This window comes from Ixodes scapularis, unplaced genomic scaffold (genome assembly GCF_016920785.2).
Source record: "Ixodes scapularis isolate PalLabHiFi unplaced genomic scaffold, ASM1692078v2 PGA_scaffold12__126_contigs__length_90152505, whole genome shotgun sequence".
In the NCBI taxonomy this organism is placed as follows: Eukaryota; Metazoa; Arthropoda; class Arachnida; order Ixodida; family Ixodidae; genus Ixodes; species Ixodes scapularis.
Genome location: NW_024609838.1, coordinates 15482940 through 15498723, shown reverse-complemented (window position 1 = coordinate 15498723; position 15784 = coordinate 15482940). Strand labels below are relative to the sequence as shown.

At 47.4% G+C, this 15784-nt stretch overlaps 1 protein-coding gene across 1 annotated transcript; it reads left to right on the top strand.

Moving 5' to 3' along the window:
• The first annotated feature begins 2511 nt into the window (after positions 1-2511).
• LOC121835305 (nucleoredoxin-like protein 2) lies at positions 2512-9539 on the top strand. Its single transcript, XM_042289328.1, has 3 exons — positions 2512-2760; positions 4612-4715; positions 9340-9539. The coding sequence occupies exons 1-3, from the start codon at positions 2512-2514 to the stop codon at positions 9482-9484; spliced, it is 498 nt and encodes a 165-aa protein (XP_042145262.1). The 3' UTR covers positions 9485-9539.
• Positions 9540-15784: the final 6245 nt, after the last annotated feature.

Genomic DNA, 15784 nt, shown 5'->3' with positions numbered 1-15784 from the left:
GCGTTGATCGTCTGCAAGCGTATCGACCTTTTCTCCTGCTTTCCACCTCACCGCGCGACAACGCAGCGCATGCGCACTTGCGACCGATCGCCGCAAAAGGTGTCCGCCATTAAATTGCAAACGCTCTCCGTGATTTCAGATGGCCCCTCTCTTCAATCTAGGCTCTCTATCCTACCCCAACGAAGGTGGCGCCCCCACTCAAACAACGGCGACGGTGCGCAACTTCTTGGACGGTGGCCCTCATTGTGTTTTCCTTCGTCCGACAGGCATAGAGAATACTAGAATTTACAGGTGGCATTGCTTGGGTGCATCAAGCCCTTTTGTTTAGCGTAGAGCCACTAAATAGGTTACGTTTCACATTAACGAGACTTAACCGTCTTGGCGCTTCAAATCATGGTTGCCAGTCATCGGAAGCTTTATTTGAAAACCCAGGAAACGCTTTTCCATCCTCCACAAAAGTTTAAACAGTCCGCGACAGAGAAAAGCAATTTTAAATGAGCTCCCTAACACCGAATCTAATGCTGAGGAAGTCGCCCTTTTGAATCATAACGATCGGCAGTTGCGTCTGTTCTGTACTAAGCACAAAGATGGTGGCATCCACAAAAATATCGGGGAACAGAGTAGCTCATTTAGCGGCTCTTCTTTATCGCACATGAAGGCACGTTAGAAATTCCTCCTCCCTTTCCCGCAAAAACATCAATTAATTATTTTTTTCAGCCACAAATTTTAACGCAGATAAAATTTGCTTTCCCAAATTCTAGAAAGACAACGATGAGGATGAGGACAAAGCTGGCTGGTGGCTCCCGCTGCCACCGGGAGAACGCTTGCCAGGACGTCGGAGAAGATCCGTGAGCTGCGCGCGATTCTGTCGCGCCTTGGGGCCCGCTTCGGTGAGCTCCTGAATATTTCCTGAGTAGGGCCCTCCAGAATTCGCTTTCCGACATCGTGATCCCACCTCAAACTCGCGATGTCATCCGTACATGCCCACTAACTATATAAACCTTCGTAGCCTGCGCGCTGCACCTTGAAGCTGTGTAAATATATGAGCAATTGACTCCTTTATTTGAAGCAGCGGCGCAGGATTACAAGACACGGGTTCCTCCCTGTACAGCCATGTCCTCCTTCTGTATATGGCTTGCCCATTTCGGTCATCGCTCGACGCTGATTGTCATTCACACTTGTTCCTGCCAAGGAGAACAGATCCGGTAGTACGAAATAGAGATAGTGCAGAAGTGACGAGCACAGCAGCAAGACAATGGCAACTGATGTCAGTGCAAGCAATGTATGGACACTTTAAACACGCGCCAGATTGAGCGGCCATTACAGACCTTCTTTTGTCTTACCGAGATGCCGAGCCGCAGGAGCGGGCGTTGAGAAGCCTCCACAACAGTTTATGCTGGGCAGAAGGACACAGTGGCACCTAAAGTGGAAATAACTTGTCCTGCTATGGTAATGATGAAGGGAAGCAAGTGGATTAAAAGGAAACAAAAACTGAAGGTCGGTTATGGCGGCGCCCATGCGCAACTGCCTGAAAGCGTCTATAAGTTATCATAAATGGTCTGGGCTAACGTCTTTTTCTCATCTCTAGGCTTTCTTTCTCCCCCTCACTCTTTATTTTGCATGCAATAATTGACTTCTGTAGACTATGAGTCATTCACCTTTACTGTATACCGCGGAACTCCAAGTCGAATTGACACGGCTATAACTACTATTAATATTAATAGGCTAACCTAAAGATACTTGAGCCCGCATAAAAAAAAACTTAAAAATTAATACGCATCGTGGCCTTTCCTTGCAGTGCACCACCAGGCCAGAAGGTGCTACCAAAGCGAAAGGGGAGGTCAGGAACGCCAATTACCAGGGTTCAAACAACGAAAACATATTATTTGCGTTTTAATTAACAAGCCAGAAACCAAAATCAAATTGCAGACTATAATCGAGACGAGAAACGAACCACCCAGTAACGCCATCCGAAGTCACTCATATGAACGTTCCCCGGCTGCACACATGATCCTGCGGACGGCCTTAAAAATGTCTTCCCGTTCAATGGTGCCCTGTGGACATGCATATGACATTCGTGCATGTGAAATTAATTTAAACGGTGGGTAAACTTCATTCGAATGTATCTTTGCCTTCGAGGTAACACCCAGATGTTTCCGGAAGATATTGACCATTTAACTAAAGCGCTTCTGGCAGATGCCATCTTGAGAATGCATATGATGGCGCGTGTCTCGTTTGCATTCGTAGGTAACGATGAGTAACGTACAAAAAAAAACGGTTGCACAACGGCTGTGCAGAAAAACTTGCTTCACAATGTTAGCTGCACTTATGATCATCAAATTGTCTGCATACAGGCCTCAAGCAGATGTTCGAAGGCTTCACACACATGAGTTTTTCGAACACGTGTGCAAATCGTTTTTGTATGACCGACGTCACAAGACAGTCGTACAGCGAAGAAACATGCTTCAGAAAGCGTCTGCAGGCTGTCTTTTGTAGATTATCAGTGCAACTATGGCTTTAACGGTGACCTCTGGGATTCCGACCCAGGCCATCGAGTGCATAGTCCACATGGCGGAGTTGTTCAAGGGCAAGGTGTTGCTGAAGAAAGACGGGACCACCATCCCGGCTGATCTGGCGCTGAAGGGCAAGAAGATCATCTGCATCTACTTCGCCGCCGCCTGGTGTCCCCCTTGCCGCATGTTCACGCCCGTCCTGGCAGACGCCTACACCGAGGCGCGAGAGGGCAACCAGCCCATAGAGGCGAGTGGTTCGTGTCTTACGCCGCGGTCAGACTGCTAATGCAGACCAGGGGCTTCCCCAGGAACTCAAAATTAGGGGAGATGTCCAAATTTAATGCGGGGGGGGGGGGGGGGGGGGGGGGGGGAGGGACAATAAATATATATATATATATATTAATAGGGTGTGAAAGGACTTAGAAGACACGGCAACCAGGTCTTGTCAGTTCGGTATTTTATTTACGACCAATTTCCTCTTTCTTATTAGCCCCGCGGCTACTTCGTCGTTCTTTGTAGAACCAAATTATGTGAATGCGGTCTAACCGTAACATTATTCCCCTAATGCGGAGAAGACGAAGGTACGGGTTGAAGATAGTTGCCGTGATCGGAACGCATGGTGTATGGTCTCATTCGAGACAGATGGACGATATCCTTATTCCGTGAACGACCGTCTCGAATAGGCGTCACACGTTCTATTTCGTAGTTGACGTCATATGTCTGCCGTGTGATTCTGTATGGTCCAAAATACCGGAAAGAAGTTTTTCTGAACGTCCAACAACGCGAGCGGGTGACCAGACTAAAACAAGGTCGCTGACACAGTAGTTAACTTGTCTGTGCTTGTCGTTATAAAGGATGATCTTTGTCTGCCTAGAAGCAAGTGTGCGGTGCTGAGCGAGTTGGCGGGACTCTTCCGCCCTGTGCAGAACGTCTTGTACGCAGTGGCGTCACGAGGGCCAGCGGCACCTGAGCGCTGCACCCGGGGCGGTCCGCCCCCCGCCCCCCCCCCCCCCCCCCCCCCCCCCCCCCCCACCCTTGTGACGCTACTGCTTGTAAGTAGTCAGATGATGGTTCGGAAACGCTTGGAAGGATCGGGTCTAGGGGCGTTACTACATCCCGACCGTAGACTAAATAAAATGGGGAAAAGTGCGTAGTTTCATTGATGGCGGTGTTGTAAGCATAAGTAACAAATGGCAAAACCTGATCCCAGTTGTCTTAATTATTAGAAATGTACATTGCTAGCATCGAGGCGTGGGTTCGATTAAAGCGTTCACTCATTCCATTTAATTGAGGGTGGTAGGCGGTTGTGATGCGATGGATTGTGCGACAATACCGAAGGAGGTGCTGGGTGACCGTAGATAAAAAGACGCGCCCTCGGTCGCTCACAAGTTTTCTGGGGGACCCGTGTCGCAGAACATTATTGTGGAGAGAAAACGAGGCCGCCTCTTCTGCATTTGGTGCCGTGAGAGCCTGGGTTTCTACGTATCGCGACAAATGGTCGACGATGACGATTATCCATCGTTTTGTGTGTGTTGACTCAAGAAAAAAAAAAACTAGATCAATTCCAACACTCTCAAATGGGTGGCTAGGGGGCTGCATGGGATGCAGAGAGCCTAGAGGAGCGAGGATGTTCTTCGGCGCTGCCAAGCTTCACATGATGTGAAGTATCTGTGAACTCTCTTGTATAAGCCAAACCAGAAAAAAAAAAAAAAAACGAGAGCGGGCGCGGTTGTATGTCCGAAGCAGACCCAAATGGTCCGCAGTCAGATCATCATGAAGGGAACGAAGTACGTACATCAGAGCGTAAATGTCACGGGATCCTGAGAAGCGGGGGTTGTCCTGTGGATTCATAATTCATAAAGGCGTAAAACAAGATATCCTACCAAGCCGGAAGCCGCGCACAATATTAGAGAAGTAAATCTTGAGATCTGGAGATCTCAAGATTGCTATGGTTGTTACGGCGCACAGTACCAATGGCAGGGAAAAGAATTACGACGCCCAAGAGTACTTCACGATATTCGTCCTATGTATATCGAAACCAGTCCATCACTGTTTTGCAATGCACTTGTTCTAACAAAGGCCGTCTTCTGTAACGCAGGTCGTATTCGTCTCATCAGATCGAAGTTCCACTGACATGATGAACTACATGAAATCACATCACGGGGAATGGCTATGCCTCCCTTACGGCGATTCTCTTCAAGTGTACGTAAAATCAGAGTGTCGAACCGGAATTTTTATCGGTTCTCTTCGGGTTCGGGTTCACCGCTTTCGGTTCAGTTCCGGTTCAATTCCGCAGAGCAAAAATAACGGTTCGAACCGGTCCGAACCGGTTTGAACCGCTAAATTGAGAATATATTTTCCGCGTTGTTTTTGGCAGTCACTATTTCAACCATGAAACGAGTAACTATTTAGCGTTTTATGATTCGCACAATCCACTTTTCTTTTCGGGTACCAAAAATTTAAAAAAAAAAATTAAAAATACGTTATTTAATTTCGACGTAAGGTCAAAGAAAAACTAGATTAAGATACAAAATGGCGAGTCGCGTTTATTTTGCCCCAATTGAAAGGTTATGAATCTGGTAGTTCGCCTAAAATATCCGTGATTGGTACAACTTTGCGTCGCAATATTAATAGTTGAATCCTAGTTGTGCTTTTGAATTTAGGAATTAATTGCAGTGCATAGAATAATAAAATGGGCACCTCGTCATCATATATATCCCGAAATATGGTTTACAAAATATGTTTCGCAAAACAAATGAAGACGACAGAACTCAGCTACAAGCAATAATATTATTAAAATATCAATAAAGTTTTAGGACAAGCCCTTTCAGTTTGACTTTCATAAAAAAAACCTGAGCGGCAACCACAACGCTTTTTTTCCTGACCAATATTGTTTACATGGAGCAGCGTTGTGCAGGTGAATAAGCTTGCACAAAAGAGAGGTCAAAATTGTTCACTCTAATATTCGCAACTTTCAGCGATGGTGGTATACCGCGGGATGAGAATCGCTCTGCCTAGCTCCTGAATGATCGGCTTGCCTACACCTTCCTGGCATTTAAAAAACATTGCGGTGGCTTAGCTCGGCTATGCCAGGATATACGTAGCGTGAGCTTGTGTGCACAAAATGAGAGGCGCTATCAAGCGGCTCCCGTGCAGCGTCAGACTTGGCTACGGCGCAACGGAGGCGCACAGCTGGGCACGCGGCGGCGCCAGTGCGTCTGCCGCGGCTGTGACGTCACTCCTCTGGAATGCGCAGACCGGCGAGGTGCGCGCGGCGGCGGCGGCGGCTCCGGCGTCCCGGCTGTTGGCAGTGTGACGTCACTGCTCCTCGCGCATGCGCAGCACGGCTCTTTGGGAGCCACGCGAAACTGCTCAACCTCGGCCAGTGTAGCTTACGCTACAAAAAGTAAGGCTTTAATGTTGCTCGTATAAAGCAAGACTAGAATTCCTTACGCGTCGCAGACCCCGCCTCGTACTGCTGTTCTACGACGATCATCCAGATGACAGCCATTTTGATAGGAACCAGTGCGCCCCCTATGGGTCGTGATAGTTGCGAATATACGGACCTTAGTACTAAGTACCTAGATCGAATCTACCCTAATGTAGCGCGTACCCAATTGAATATTTTAGGCGTAGCTTGGCGTTTGAGGATTGTTCTGGACAAGAAGCCGGTCAATACAATTTACAAATAAGCATCGCCCCTGATAATAGGGGATTTTTTGTTAAATAGAGCAAAGTAGCATTTTAGGCTCTACTCGACACTCCAGCTATTTAGTTGGACACTTTTAGACGGTCTGCGTGCGCAATCGTCATAGTTCCGCCAAGCATTCCTGTGTACTTTCTTTTTGTCCAACCCACAGACACATAAAATTGGTGTTCATCTCATAAAAGAGGTAATAACAGTCATTTACTTGTTTGAGAAGTTAAATATGTTTGAGAAGTTAAATATGTGTCAGAAACACAGAAACACTTAGTTACTAAAATCGGCTTCAAAATCATAAATTTGCTTAATGCTCGCCCAAAATCACTTACACACATCTATAGAGGATAAAAACTTGGTCCTTTATAAGTTTGAGAAGTTAGACATGTGTCCAGAAAGACATAGTTACTTAAATCAGCTTCAAAATCATAAATTTGCTTAATGAAGATTTGCAGAGCATATTTGATATAATTTTGGGTGCACCTACTTATGATGTATGTATTTAAGGTGGTCGGCCCTTTATTTTATGCTTACAAACCTTCGGTCATTAATTAAATATGTTTTTATTATCATATATAAATTTGACTATATGGAGGACGACACTCGAAAATACGCCAGCAGTAACATGGATTTTTTCCCCCGCTGTTTCGCCGTGTGAACGCCGGGTCGCGAAGTGTGCCAAAAAGAACCGTGTGCTCACATAACAGATCTGAAGGCAAATAAACGAAATATGCAGAAAGCGAAATAATAAATGGTATTCTTTAAAATAATCCCATACACAACTTCTCAGTGCAGATATGAAATACATAGAGTTGAATGCAATGATATTCCTGATTACACATAAATAACGCGAAGGACAGACAACATATTTATAGTATTATCCCATTTAGACATCGGCTTGCAGAAGCTCGAAGCTTCGCAAAATACTGTCTCGGGAGGCTAATGTTATATTCGGTTTTACGTGCACTTGTTTAGGGCCCTCACTTTACAAGTCTGATTTAAGAGTCATACGCGCTATAACATTTCATTAGGCTGCCGCATATCATCGCGACACTGCTGCATGCTGCAGAACTTTACAATTGGGACATCCACTTTTGCTAGTGTTAAGAACAACGCGTTTCACCAGAAGACTGAACTATTTAACATGGTTTGCACGTAACGTCACTGCACTATATGCTGGCGGTCAATGCGATTTGTTCTTGCTGAGAAAATCAAATCTGGTGGTGCGAAATGCAAGCTGCTGAAGGTTCACGCTCAGTGCATCAATGCATTTGAAAGAAACAAATTATTCTTGCTTGGTGCGGCGTCGTGATGAACGGCGCGAGCAACTGGCACCCCGAAAATGCTCTTTCTGGCAGCAGTGTTTCTGCCAACAAAGTAGTGTCCGGGACCACGCTTCCTTGTTTGTGCCGAAGATGCGGAGCAGAGGAACTTTTACAACAAAGCATGTTTTAACTCCCCCCCCCCCCCCCCCTTTTCCCTGTTTTTTTTTTTTTTTTTTTTTTTTTTTTTCTCTTTTTTTTATGCTCCTCCAGAGAATGCTTTTTTATAACTGAAGGACTCGCCCCTTCGTTTGGGGGTGTTAATTTGACAATTATATTTGTCTCATCTGTTAACACTGTTAACAGATGACACAAATATAATTGTCAATATAATTCAATATTGTCACTATAATAATTCAATAATATAATAATTCAATAATTGTCAATATAATTCCAAGTGTTTATCGCGGCGGGTTACCCCATTGAGTGTGCTTCTTACCAAGCACCGGTGCGCTGCGGAGAAGCAACACCCGCGGAGCTCGCTTCCGCGGGTATTGCTTCTCCACAGCGCACTGGTGCTTGGTGAGAAGCGCACTCAACGGGGCTAACCCGCCGCAAACAACACTTTGAAAAACGCGAATAGTGCAGTTCTTCTCGAAGCGAATATCGAATAGTGTATTATTCGGAACTACTATTCGAAATTTCGAATATTCGCACGACCCTAGTTAACAGTAATCCTCCCTCTTTTTTTTTTTTTTTTTTTTTTTTGCACTTAAAAATTGTGAAGTTTTAACAAAATATGGAAATGGTAAAAGCTTGGGGAAGAAGTTGAGAGCGACACTTCCGTGAGATTTAGAGCGGCTACACTGTTCGGTGCAAGCAGCGTCTATGAGCAGTTCCGTAACTGAGCTAATCTGATAACTTTTTGCTACATTACTATGTGACGTAATTTTTGCACCTTTGTTAGTTCTGAATGGTGGAGGAGAAGGATTGCGTGCAGTCTGTCTGCGGCTGAGTATGCAGCGGCTGTGCGGTCGCCTCGGTTCATTTGTAGGATAAAAAAAAAGCCGGCATTATCTTTATGCTAGAGTCGATCCAAAGAAATGTCGACACAATACTCTGGACAGCTGCCGCCATCTATGAGCGACGCCGGGAAGCCAAGTATCTGGTTGCCGCCGTCGCTCATAGATGGCGGCAGCCTTTCCACTCTGGCAGAGCCGTATATGGGGAGAGTTTGGTCAGTCTATGATCTCGCCGCCGTAACGCTCTCCTACCAAGTGAGCCAATCAGCACGCGGCGCAGAGCGAGAGGCATGAGCGCATGCGCGTGAACTCCCGGCTGCTCCCATCTGAGTGGGGAGGGCCGCCATCTTCGATCATTCTCCCGGCGGAATGCGTGGGATCGGCGTCTAAATCTTGATTATTGCCTTTTATATCGCTGGCTCTGGCAAGAAAATGACATTCTGTTACTCCTCAGTGGGTTAAGAAGCTAATAAATGAAGATTTTTCGGCGTATGGCCAAAAACTTTTATTCAAGCGAAAAAGAAGTCGGCCCGTAGCAGACGACGCGTAGCCTCAGCAGTGCTCTTCTCCGACAGCGTTGCTCAAAAATGGCGGTCGTCTCCTCTCTGCTTCCTTCTTTCTCTCTCGCTCCTTCGGCGCTCTCCTCCCTTTCATTTACTTTTCTCCTCTCCGGCGCCTTCGTCGCCACACCCACTGGCCAAACTCTCCCAATATACGGCTCTGCACTCTGGCTTGCCGACTTCCGGCCGGCCATTACTTCCCATTGTACAGCTCCGCTGGTCTTCCTTCACCAGAGTGAAAAGGCTGAAAGTATTTTTTTTCCGTCTTTCTTTTTCGGTCAGGTTGCTCAAAGATCGCTTCAAAGTTGCCGGCATTCCATCGTTGGTCGTGTGCAAGGCGGACGCCACGGTGATTTCCGCGAACGGCAGACCGGATATCCAGTCCAAGGGCCCCCAAGCCTTTCGCGACTGGCTGTCAGCACTTTAGCCCCTCAACCGACTGTACGATCCCTAAATGGGATAGAAACGTATCTATGAATAAAGCGGTGCTCGACCCCTGTTCTTTCTGCCTGTCGTCAGCCGATGCCGACTAGAAACCAGACTTTTGCCTATGTTAAATACTCTACTCAAGATACTGTACTTCAAATACTTTGGGTAGCATTTCGGTATCATGCAGATACATTTCGTCTAGAGTATTTGCTACTTTGTCATAATTACATTTCTCACTATCTTGAACTAAGTATCTCGAATACATTTTTCAACCTTCGAAAATATTTGTCGCCGGAACAATCTACGGAACCAGGCATTGTCAGATTCAAGTACAAAGCTGAACCGATTGCAGGCATGGAGGCAACCGACCAAACACAGGATAGGGAACAAGGCACGAGCAAAACGCAGTCTCCGAATACCAACAAAAGACCAAATGGATTGCCCCAAGTACGACCGCCTTTATGTGTCGTCTTGCCCAGTTTTTTTTAGGTTGTTTTTTAATGGCACGTTGCGCTTGGAGCAAGCTGTGTTATTCGTCGTTCCTAACTCAGAGCTCCCGGCAGCTTCTTTTCAGAACGCCATGTTTATTTACAAAGCTTCGGCTTCCTCCTCTACCATCAAGGCCCAACAGCACATCTCCGCCTTTTAAAAGTGTGGTTCTCCTTTGGGCCACTGCCTTTGGGAGTACCACGTACGTTCGCGGCGAGACGCTCTACCGCGAAGCGGGTTCGCACTCGCGTGGCGTGCTGCTCGTTGAGCGCAAACAGACACTGCAGTCACGTTGTTAACGGGGATAAACTCTGTTTATTTACAAAGAAACAAATAACAACAAAACAGCGGCTATAAGCTGGTGAACGCCGTCGGTGTGGAGATCGCCCACGGCCGAACGGTTGTTCACAAAGGTACAAAGGACGGAGTAAACGCTCGCCGGTGCGCCGGACGGTTCCCCGTTGTCGCCGCCGCCGAATCCCAGGAAGAAGAGACCAGCAATACTGCTGTCCGCTGGTTTTAAGATAACGGCGGGGGCGAAGTGGCCAATCAAGGAGCGAGACGTCGATCTCCTTTGTGCGGGGGTTCGTTACGGAAATCGCCCCAAAGGAGGAGAGGAGGAAGCCACTCACAGTGGTAAGCAGCGCCACCTCTCGCTACGCCAGCGCGGCCGCCACGGCGCGCCAAAACGCTGACGCGACAGAATGTTGAGGGATCACAATCCCCACAAAAGTTAAGTCTATGTACAGGTGTACGCAGCTGATCCGATGTCAGGTACCGAAGTTTCTTTCATGACTTCAGTCTGTGGCATAGGCGTGAGATGGAAGCTGTTTCCTTGAAGTGCAGTTGTGTCGGTGTCCACTAAGTACGATCTCGAACTCTCAGTTAAGCGCCTCTTTTTCGTTGATCGGTAACCCAGACAACGTCACCTCTTCTCAGTGGTTTGCGCTGTCCTACACCACGTCGTCTGTCATAGTTGGCCTTCTGTCCCATCTATTCTTCTCTTCTTTCATTTTTCCAGCCGTTGGGTATCCGCAAATCTCGGTTCCAAACTAGAAGAAACCGTTGGCAGTGACGTTCTCAACTTGCGGCCCATAAGCAACTCGGCGGGACTACATCCATTGCCTTATGGTGTTGCACGATAAGACTGCAACGCGATGTAGTTGCAGTCTTGGACTGCAACTACATCGCGAAACCAAATCCGTTTCTCTGCAGATACCTTGGACTGGACGTTTTATGTTCGAAACCCCATTTTTGGGAAAACTGGTAAAACTCACTTCCGACAATTCTCTGAAATTGTGGTCCGTTGTCGCTGAAGAAAACTTCAGGAGTTCCATGTCGTGCAAAAATGGACTTTAGGTGTGTTATGACACACATCGCAGTCATGCTGGTGAGAAGTGCAATTTCTGGATATCTCGAGTAATAATCCGTCACCAGAAGGTAATTTTTTCCTGATCGGTAGAACAGATCCATTGCAACTTTCTGCCACGGACGCTCCGGGAACTTTGATGGCATCAAAGGTTAATGACGGTTGGATGTTTCCTTGATGCATTCAGGACACCTGCGTACCATGCTCTCGATGGCCACTGAAATTCCTGGCCGTGCTCAAGCTCTGCATTTGGTTATTCCTTGGTGTCCTTGGATCCTTTGTGGGATATCGGAGCGCATGAAACTTAGGATAACTAACCTTGATCCTCTCATGAGTAGTCCATCTTGAACTGCAATCTCTGACCGGTGTTGGCAGTACCCTTTACAGTTCGTAAGGGCTCCTTTCCGATTGGGCCAGCCCTCTTTGCTGTACCATACCAACTGGTTACATGTGGTGTCCTCGGCCTGTTTTTCTCTGATCTCTTGTATAATCTCTTTTCAGTCGCTGGAAGATCAGCAGTCACCCTCTTGACGTATGCAGCCACTTCTTGTTCTAGGTCTTCGTCTCATGTTTCTTTCAGTGGCTGTCGAGACAATGTGTCAGCTGCGATCATCGCCTTTCCTGGGATGTGTTCCATCACATAGGAGAAGTGCATCATTCTCACCTTCATTTTTTAAAGTTTAGGAGTGATGCCGGCCAGGTTCTTCGACGCGAAGATTCGGACTTCTGGTTCCATTATGGAACCAGAGTGCCTCTGGTTCCATAATAAAATAAAATAAAGTGTTCAATTTATGAAAGTTCATGTGACTATACTTCGTTTCAGTTTCGGTCCGAGCGCGGCCGATGTTATGAGCCGAAGGGCCAATCAAACAGCGCAAAAAGCGCAGCGTCATGGCGTGCTCCATGCGCGTGATAAGGCTAGCCGGCGGAGGAGCACGCACAGAGAGACGGCAAATACCGGCTGGTCCTATCAACTGCAGAGAGCACGCCATGACGTTGTGCCTCCTTCGGCTGATAACATCGGCTGCGCTCGGACCGAAGCTGAAACGAAGTATAGGTGGCGCAAGTCACCGCCAAATTTACAAGGAACAGCCGCCACGCATTTATATATTCAAGCATCAAGACTAGCCAAAGACATCCAAATCCGATGGTCACTCGTTTTTTGACCGGCGACTAGAGAGAACTTCGGCGCGCACTTTATTGGATGAAATTTGGTGACGTCACGACCAATAGGAGCACGGAAACAGACGCGGTCTCCTCCACTAGAGTTCCTGTATATGCTACCTTCGGTAGCAGAGTTGCGCATTCAGCCTCGGCGCGTGGCCGTAGCGCCGGCTTTCCCGCACGAGCTGGATGCTTTGCTCCTCACGTGACTAAATTTGGCGAATAGCGGCGCCGCGCATGGAAAACAGGAGAGGAGGAAAAGGAGGCGGAAAGCAGGGAAACATACGCTGGGGCAAGAGAAACGTCGGCGGAGCGACCGTAAAGGTGGCTTTCTTGCACGCCACCGGATGCTTTGCTCCTCACGTGATGGATCTCGGCGAATAGCTGCGTGGCGGCGCGGGGAAAACAAATGCGCAACTCTGGCTCCCGTAGGGAGCCTATACAGGAACTCTATCCTCCACGTCTCCTCAACGCCCGGAGAAACATCGGAAACATCGTGCCGATCGTGCCTTACGAACCGTCGTCGAACGAAAGGTGAGTGGTTTGAGTTTTCGTGTGATCTGATCTCTATGTGTGTTCGTTCCACGCGTCCGAGCTGTTTCTTCGTTTCAGATCTATTTGGCGCCGCTGCCTACATTGTTTGAGCCTGCGTTCACGATTAAAACAACCATCGCAGAAAGCTGAAAGCCCGCCGAAGAACGGCTGACTTGCGAGCTAAACCTAAATTCAACAAAACCATTTGATCCGACAGAATAATGTGCTTGATCTTACATTTCATGTCAACAAAGAACTGCGTTGTCTGTCTCCGTCCCTACATGTTTTATTCTTTCGTGTTTTTCAAATCTTTACCTACCCGCGTCCAATCGAATGCCCCGATCACAACAAATAGTTGGTCGTGCTCCGATGGCCCTTATCATCAGCCGGTAAGGCAGTTACGTTTTTCGTTTCTATATTTTGACCCAAGTAACGTCATATTCCCAAACTGTGAAATTCTATCACCACCTCTAGTTTCACATTCTGGTGCACCGTGCACTTGCAGCTTCCTGCACCCCTGCGAGGTTTCCTGCGATCGTACCCTGTATATATATTATGGATTTCTCTAACCGAGCCGTTCTCGTTTTCGTTTTGCATATTACTGTGAAAGAAGTGTCATTGTTGTTTTCTTCTCAAACAAAACTCGCACGGTAGACAAAAGCAAACAGATAGGAGTCTGCACATTCACACCCTTTTCTCCCTTGTGCGACAGGTTATTGCTGGTCGCGATTCAACACCGTTTCTTTTGAAGCTGATGGGCACCACAAGGCGTGAAAGAGGTGACTTGCAGCTTTGCCAAGGCAGCAGCAAGACACTACAAGCCTTCGCATTAACTGGCTAGCCAGTGCCGCTCTGTTCTGAACAGCACTGCGTGCCATGCAGAGGGTTTGTGCAAGCTCGCTGGGTGGCGACGCTAGCCACGGTAAGTGCATCCTATGCAGCTTTCTTTTAGGGATATATGCGGCTTGCAGGCCATGTCGTGCATGTGCCACCCGAGGGACAGCAGTGCCAGTGCCAAGGCTGTGCTGATGGTAATCACCACTGCACTGTGTTTTCATTTAATAACTACTGAAAAGGAACCAAGTACTTCTGAGAGATTCTCGGTTGTGCTTTGATGAACTCCGGCTCGATTATGAACTGGCGGATGGCACAGCTGGCCTTTCCTAATGGACTTGATGTCTGTGTTAACAATACAACGAGACTTCTTTTGAGTTTGGGGCGTTGTTTCTGCTGCGGATGACTAGCGTTGCAGTAGAGAAATATGCAAAATAGTGTAATGCTTGCATTAGTTACCTAAATCAATGGCGGGAATAACTGACCTACATTTCCACCGACTGCATTTCTCAGAGGAATAGCCTGGACTAGATAGCTCGCTGCACTATGTCCTTCCTCCTTAGCCTGTACAACTCGGAGTCTTTTCCTGATTGTCTTATGTGGCTGCTTCTGTGTTCGCCTAGGCACTCGGTTGAAATAGTGAAAGCTGTCTGCACCGCACATAACTGCCATGAAAGCCAGTGTGGACGTAGCTGGGGTAGCCCCCAATATGGCTTCTCTAGCTCGACACAAGTAATGTTCCTACCACTGTCGTGTATGATGCCAATCCAAGATTGAAATATACTTGTGCTTTTCATTGCCGTGACGTCACGCAGGCACATAGCCAGGATTTTGTTTTGGGGGGCGGCAGCGGCGGGGCGGGCCGGGCCGGACTCCATGAACCCCCTCTAGTTACGTGCTTGCGTCACAGGATGACAGGCTCACGGTTCGAGCGGCTGTGTAGAAATGAACTATGCCGAGCATTTGTTTCGTGCTGCTGGGTGGGATTTGTGGCAACCTTCCAAAGCATTCTTTTGACACCATGAAACTGTTTGTGATCAATTGTGAACAAAGTCTACAGCCCTAAGAGTGAACCTTTGCCTTCCCATGACGTCTCAATTTCAATGTTGCCAGTACAGCTTTTCACTTTGAAAAACACAATGATGACCAAAATTGTAAATTCTGTAACTTTGCAAAAAAAATCTATTTCCGTTACTATTTCAGCGATGTTTGTTGATGTGTTTAGCAAGTTTTTAGGCAAATCGGGGACAATGAAGAAAATGCCGGAGTACCCCTTTAAAACATGGAGCGCACGTAGTACACAATGGAGAAGTTGCTCGCCAATCATTCACTTAGAAGTGTGAGTTGAGCCCCTTCGAAGCAGTTTACTGCCGCAGCGTGCACTTGAATCCGCCCGAGAAGAGGAAACGAGATGAATGACGAGTAGGATATCTTTGTTCCAAGGCTTCTTGAGACAGGAAAGGCTAGGGAACCAGTATTGTTGCTTCTTACTACCCGGTACGAGACTCAAACCCGACATGCAAGGAAGTCGAAAGGCCTCTTCATGTGCCCTCTTTCTGCTTCCTTGTGCCTTGAGTTTTAGCTGTGTCTACAATTCACGCTCGCCTGCATGCCTACTCTTTTGGTCTCTTTTTTGTTCACTGTGTTACTGAAGTTTTCTGTCGTTGCTGTCCCAGAAATGCTTTGTGGATGCACAGAAATACAAGGTGCTCGACGCCTGCGGCTCATTGGTATTGCTTTTCCCGGTACCACGACATGAAGGAGCTGGCCTCTCTCCCTTTCAAGCAGCTGCGATATACTACAAGCACTGGGTTACAACTGCAGCTAGCCCATGGGTACCGTTCTGCATCCTGCACTGCATGTAGTTCCGAGAGCCATGTGAAAAGGCAGGTGTGACCTTTTTAGGCA

Excerpts from the sequence above, each read along its gene's own strand:
- LOC121835305 (XM_042289328.1), top strand. The coding sequence starts at position 2,512 with ATGGCTTTAACGGTGACCTCTGGGATTCCGACCCAGGCCATCGAGTGC. Across the intron at positions 2,761-4,611 it reads AGGGCAACCAGCCCATAGAG|GTCGTATTCGTCTCATCAGA; the intron begins GCGAGTGGTTCG and ends TCTGTAACGCAG. Across the intron at positions 4,716-9,339 it reads TACGGCGATTCTCTTCAAGT|GTTGCTCAAAGATCGCTTCA; the intron begins GTACGTAAAATC and ends TTTTTCGGTCAG.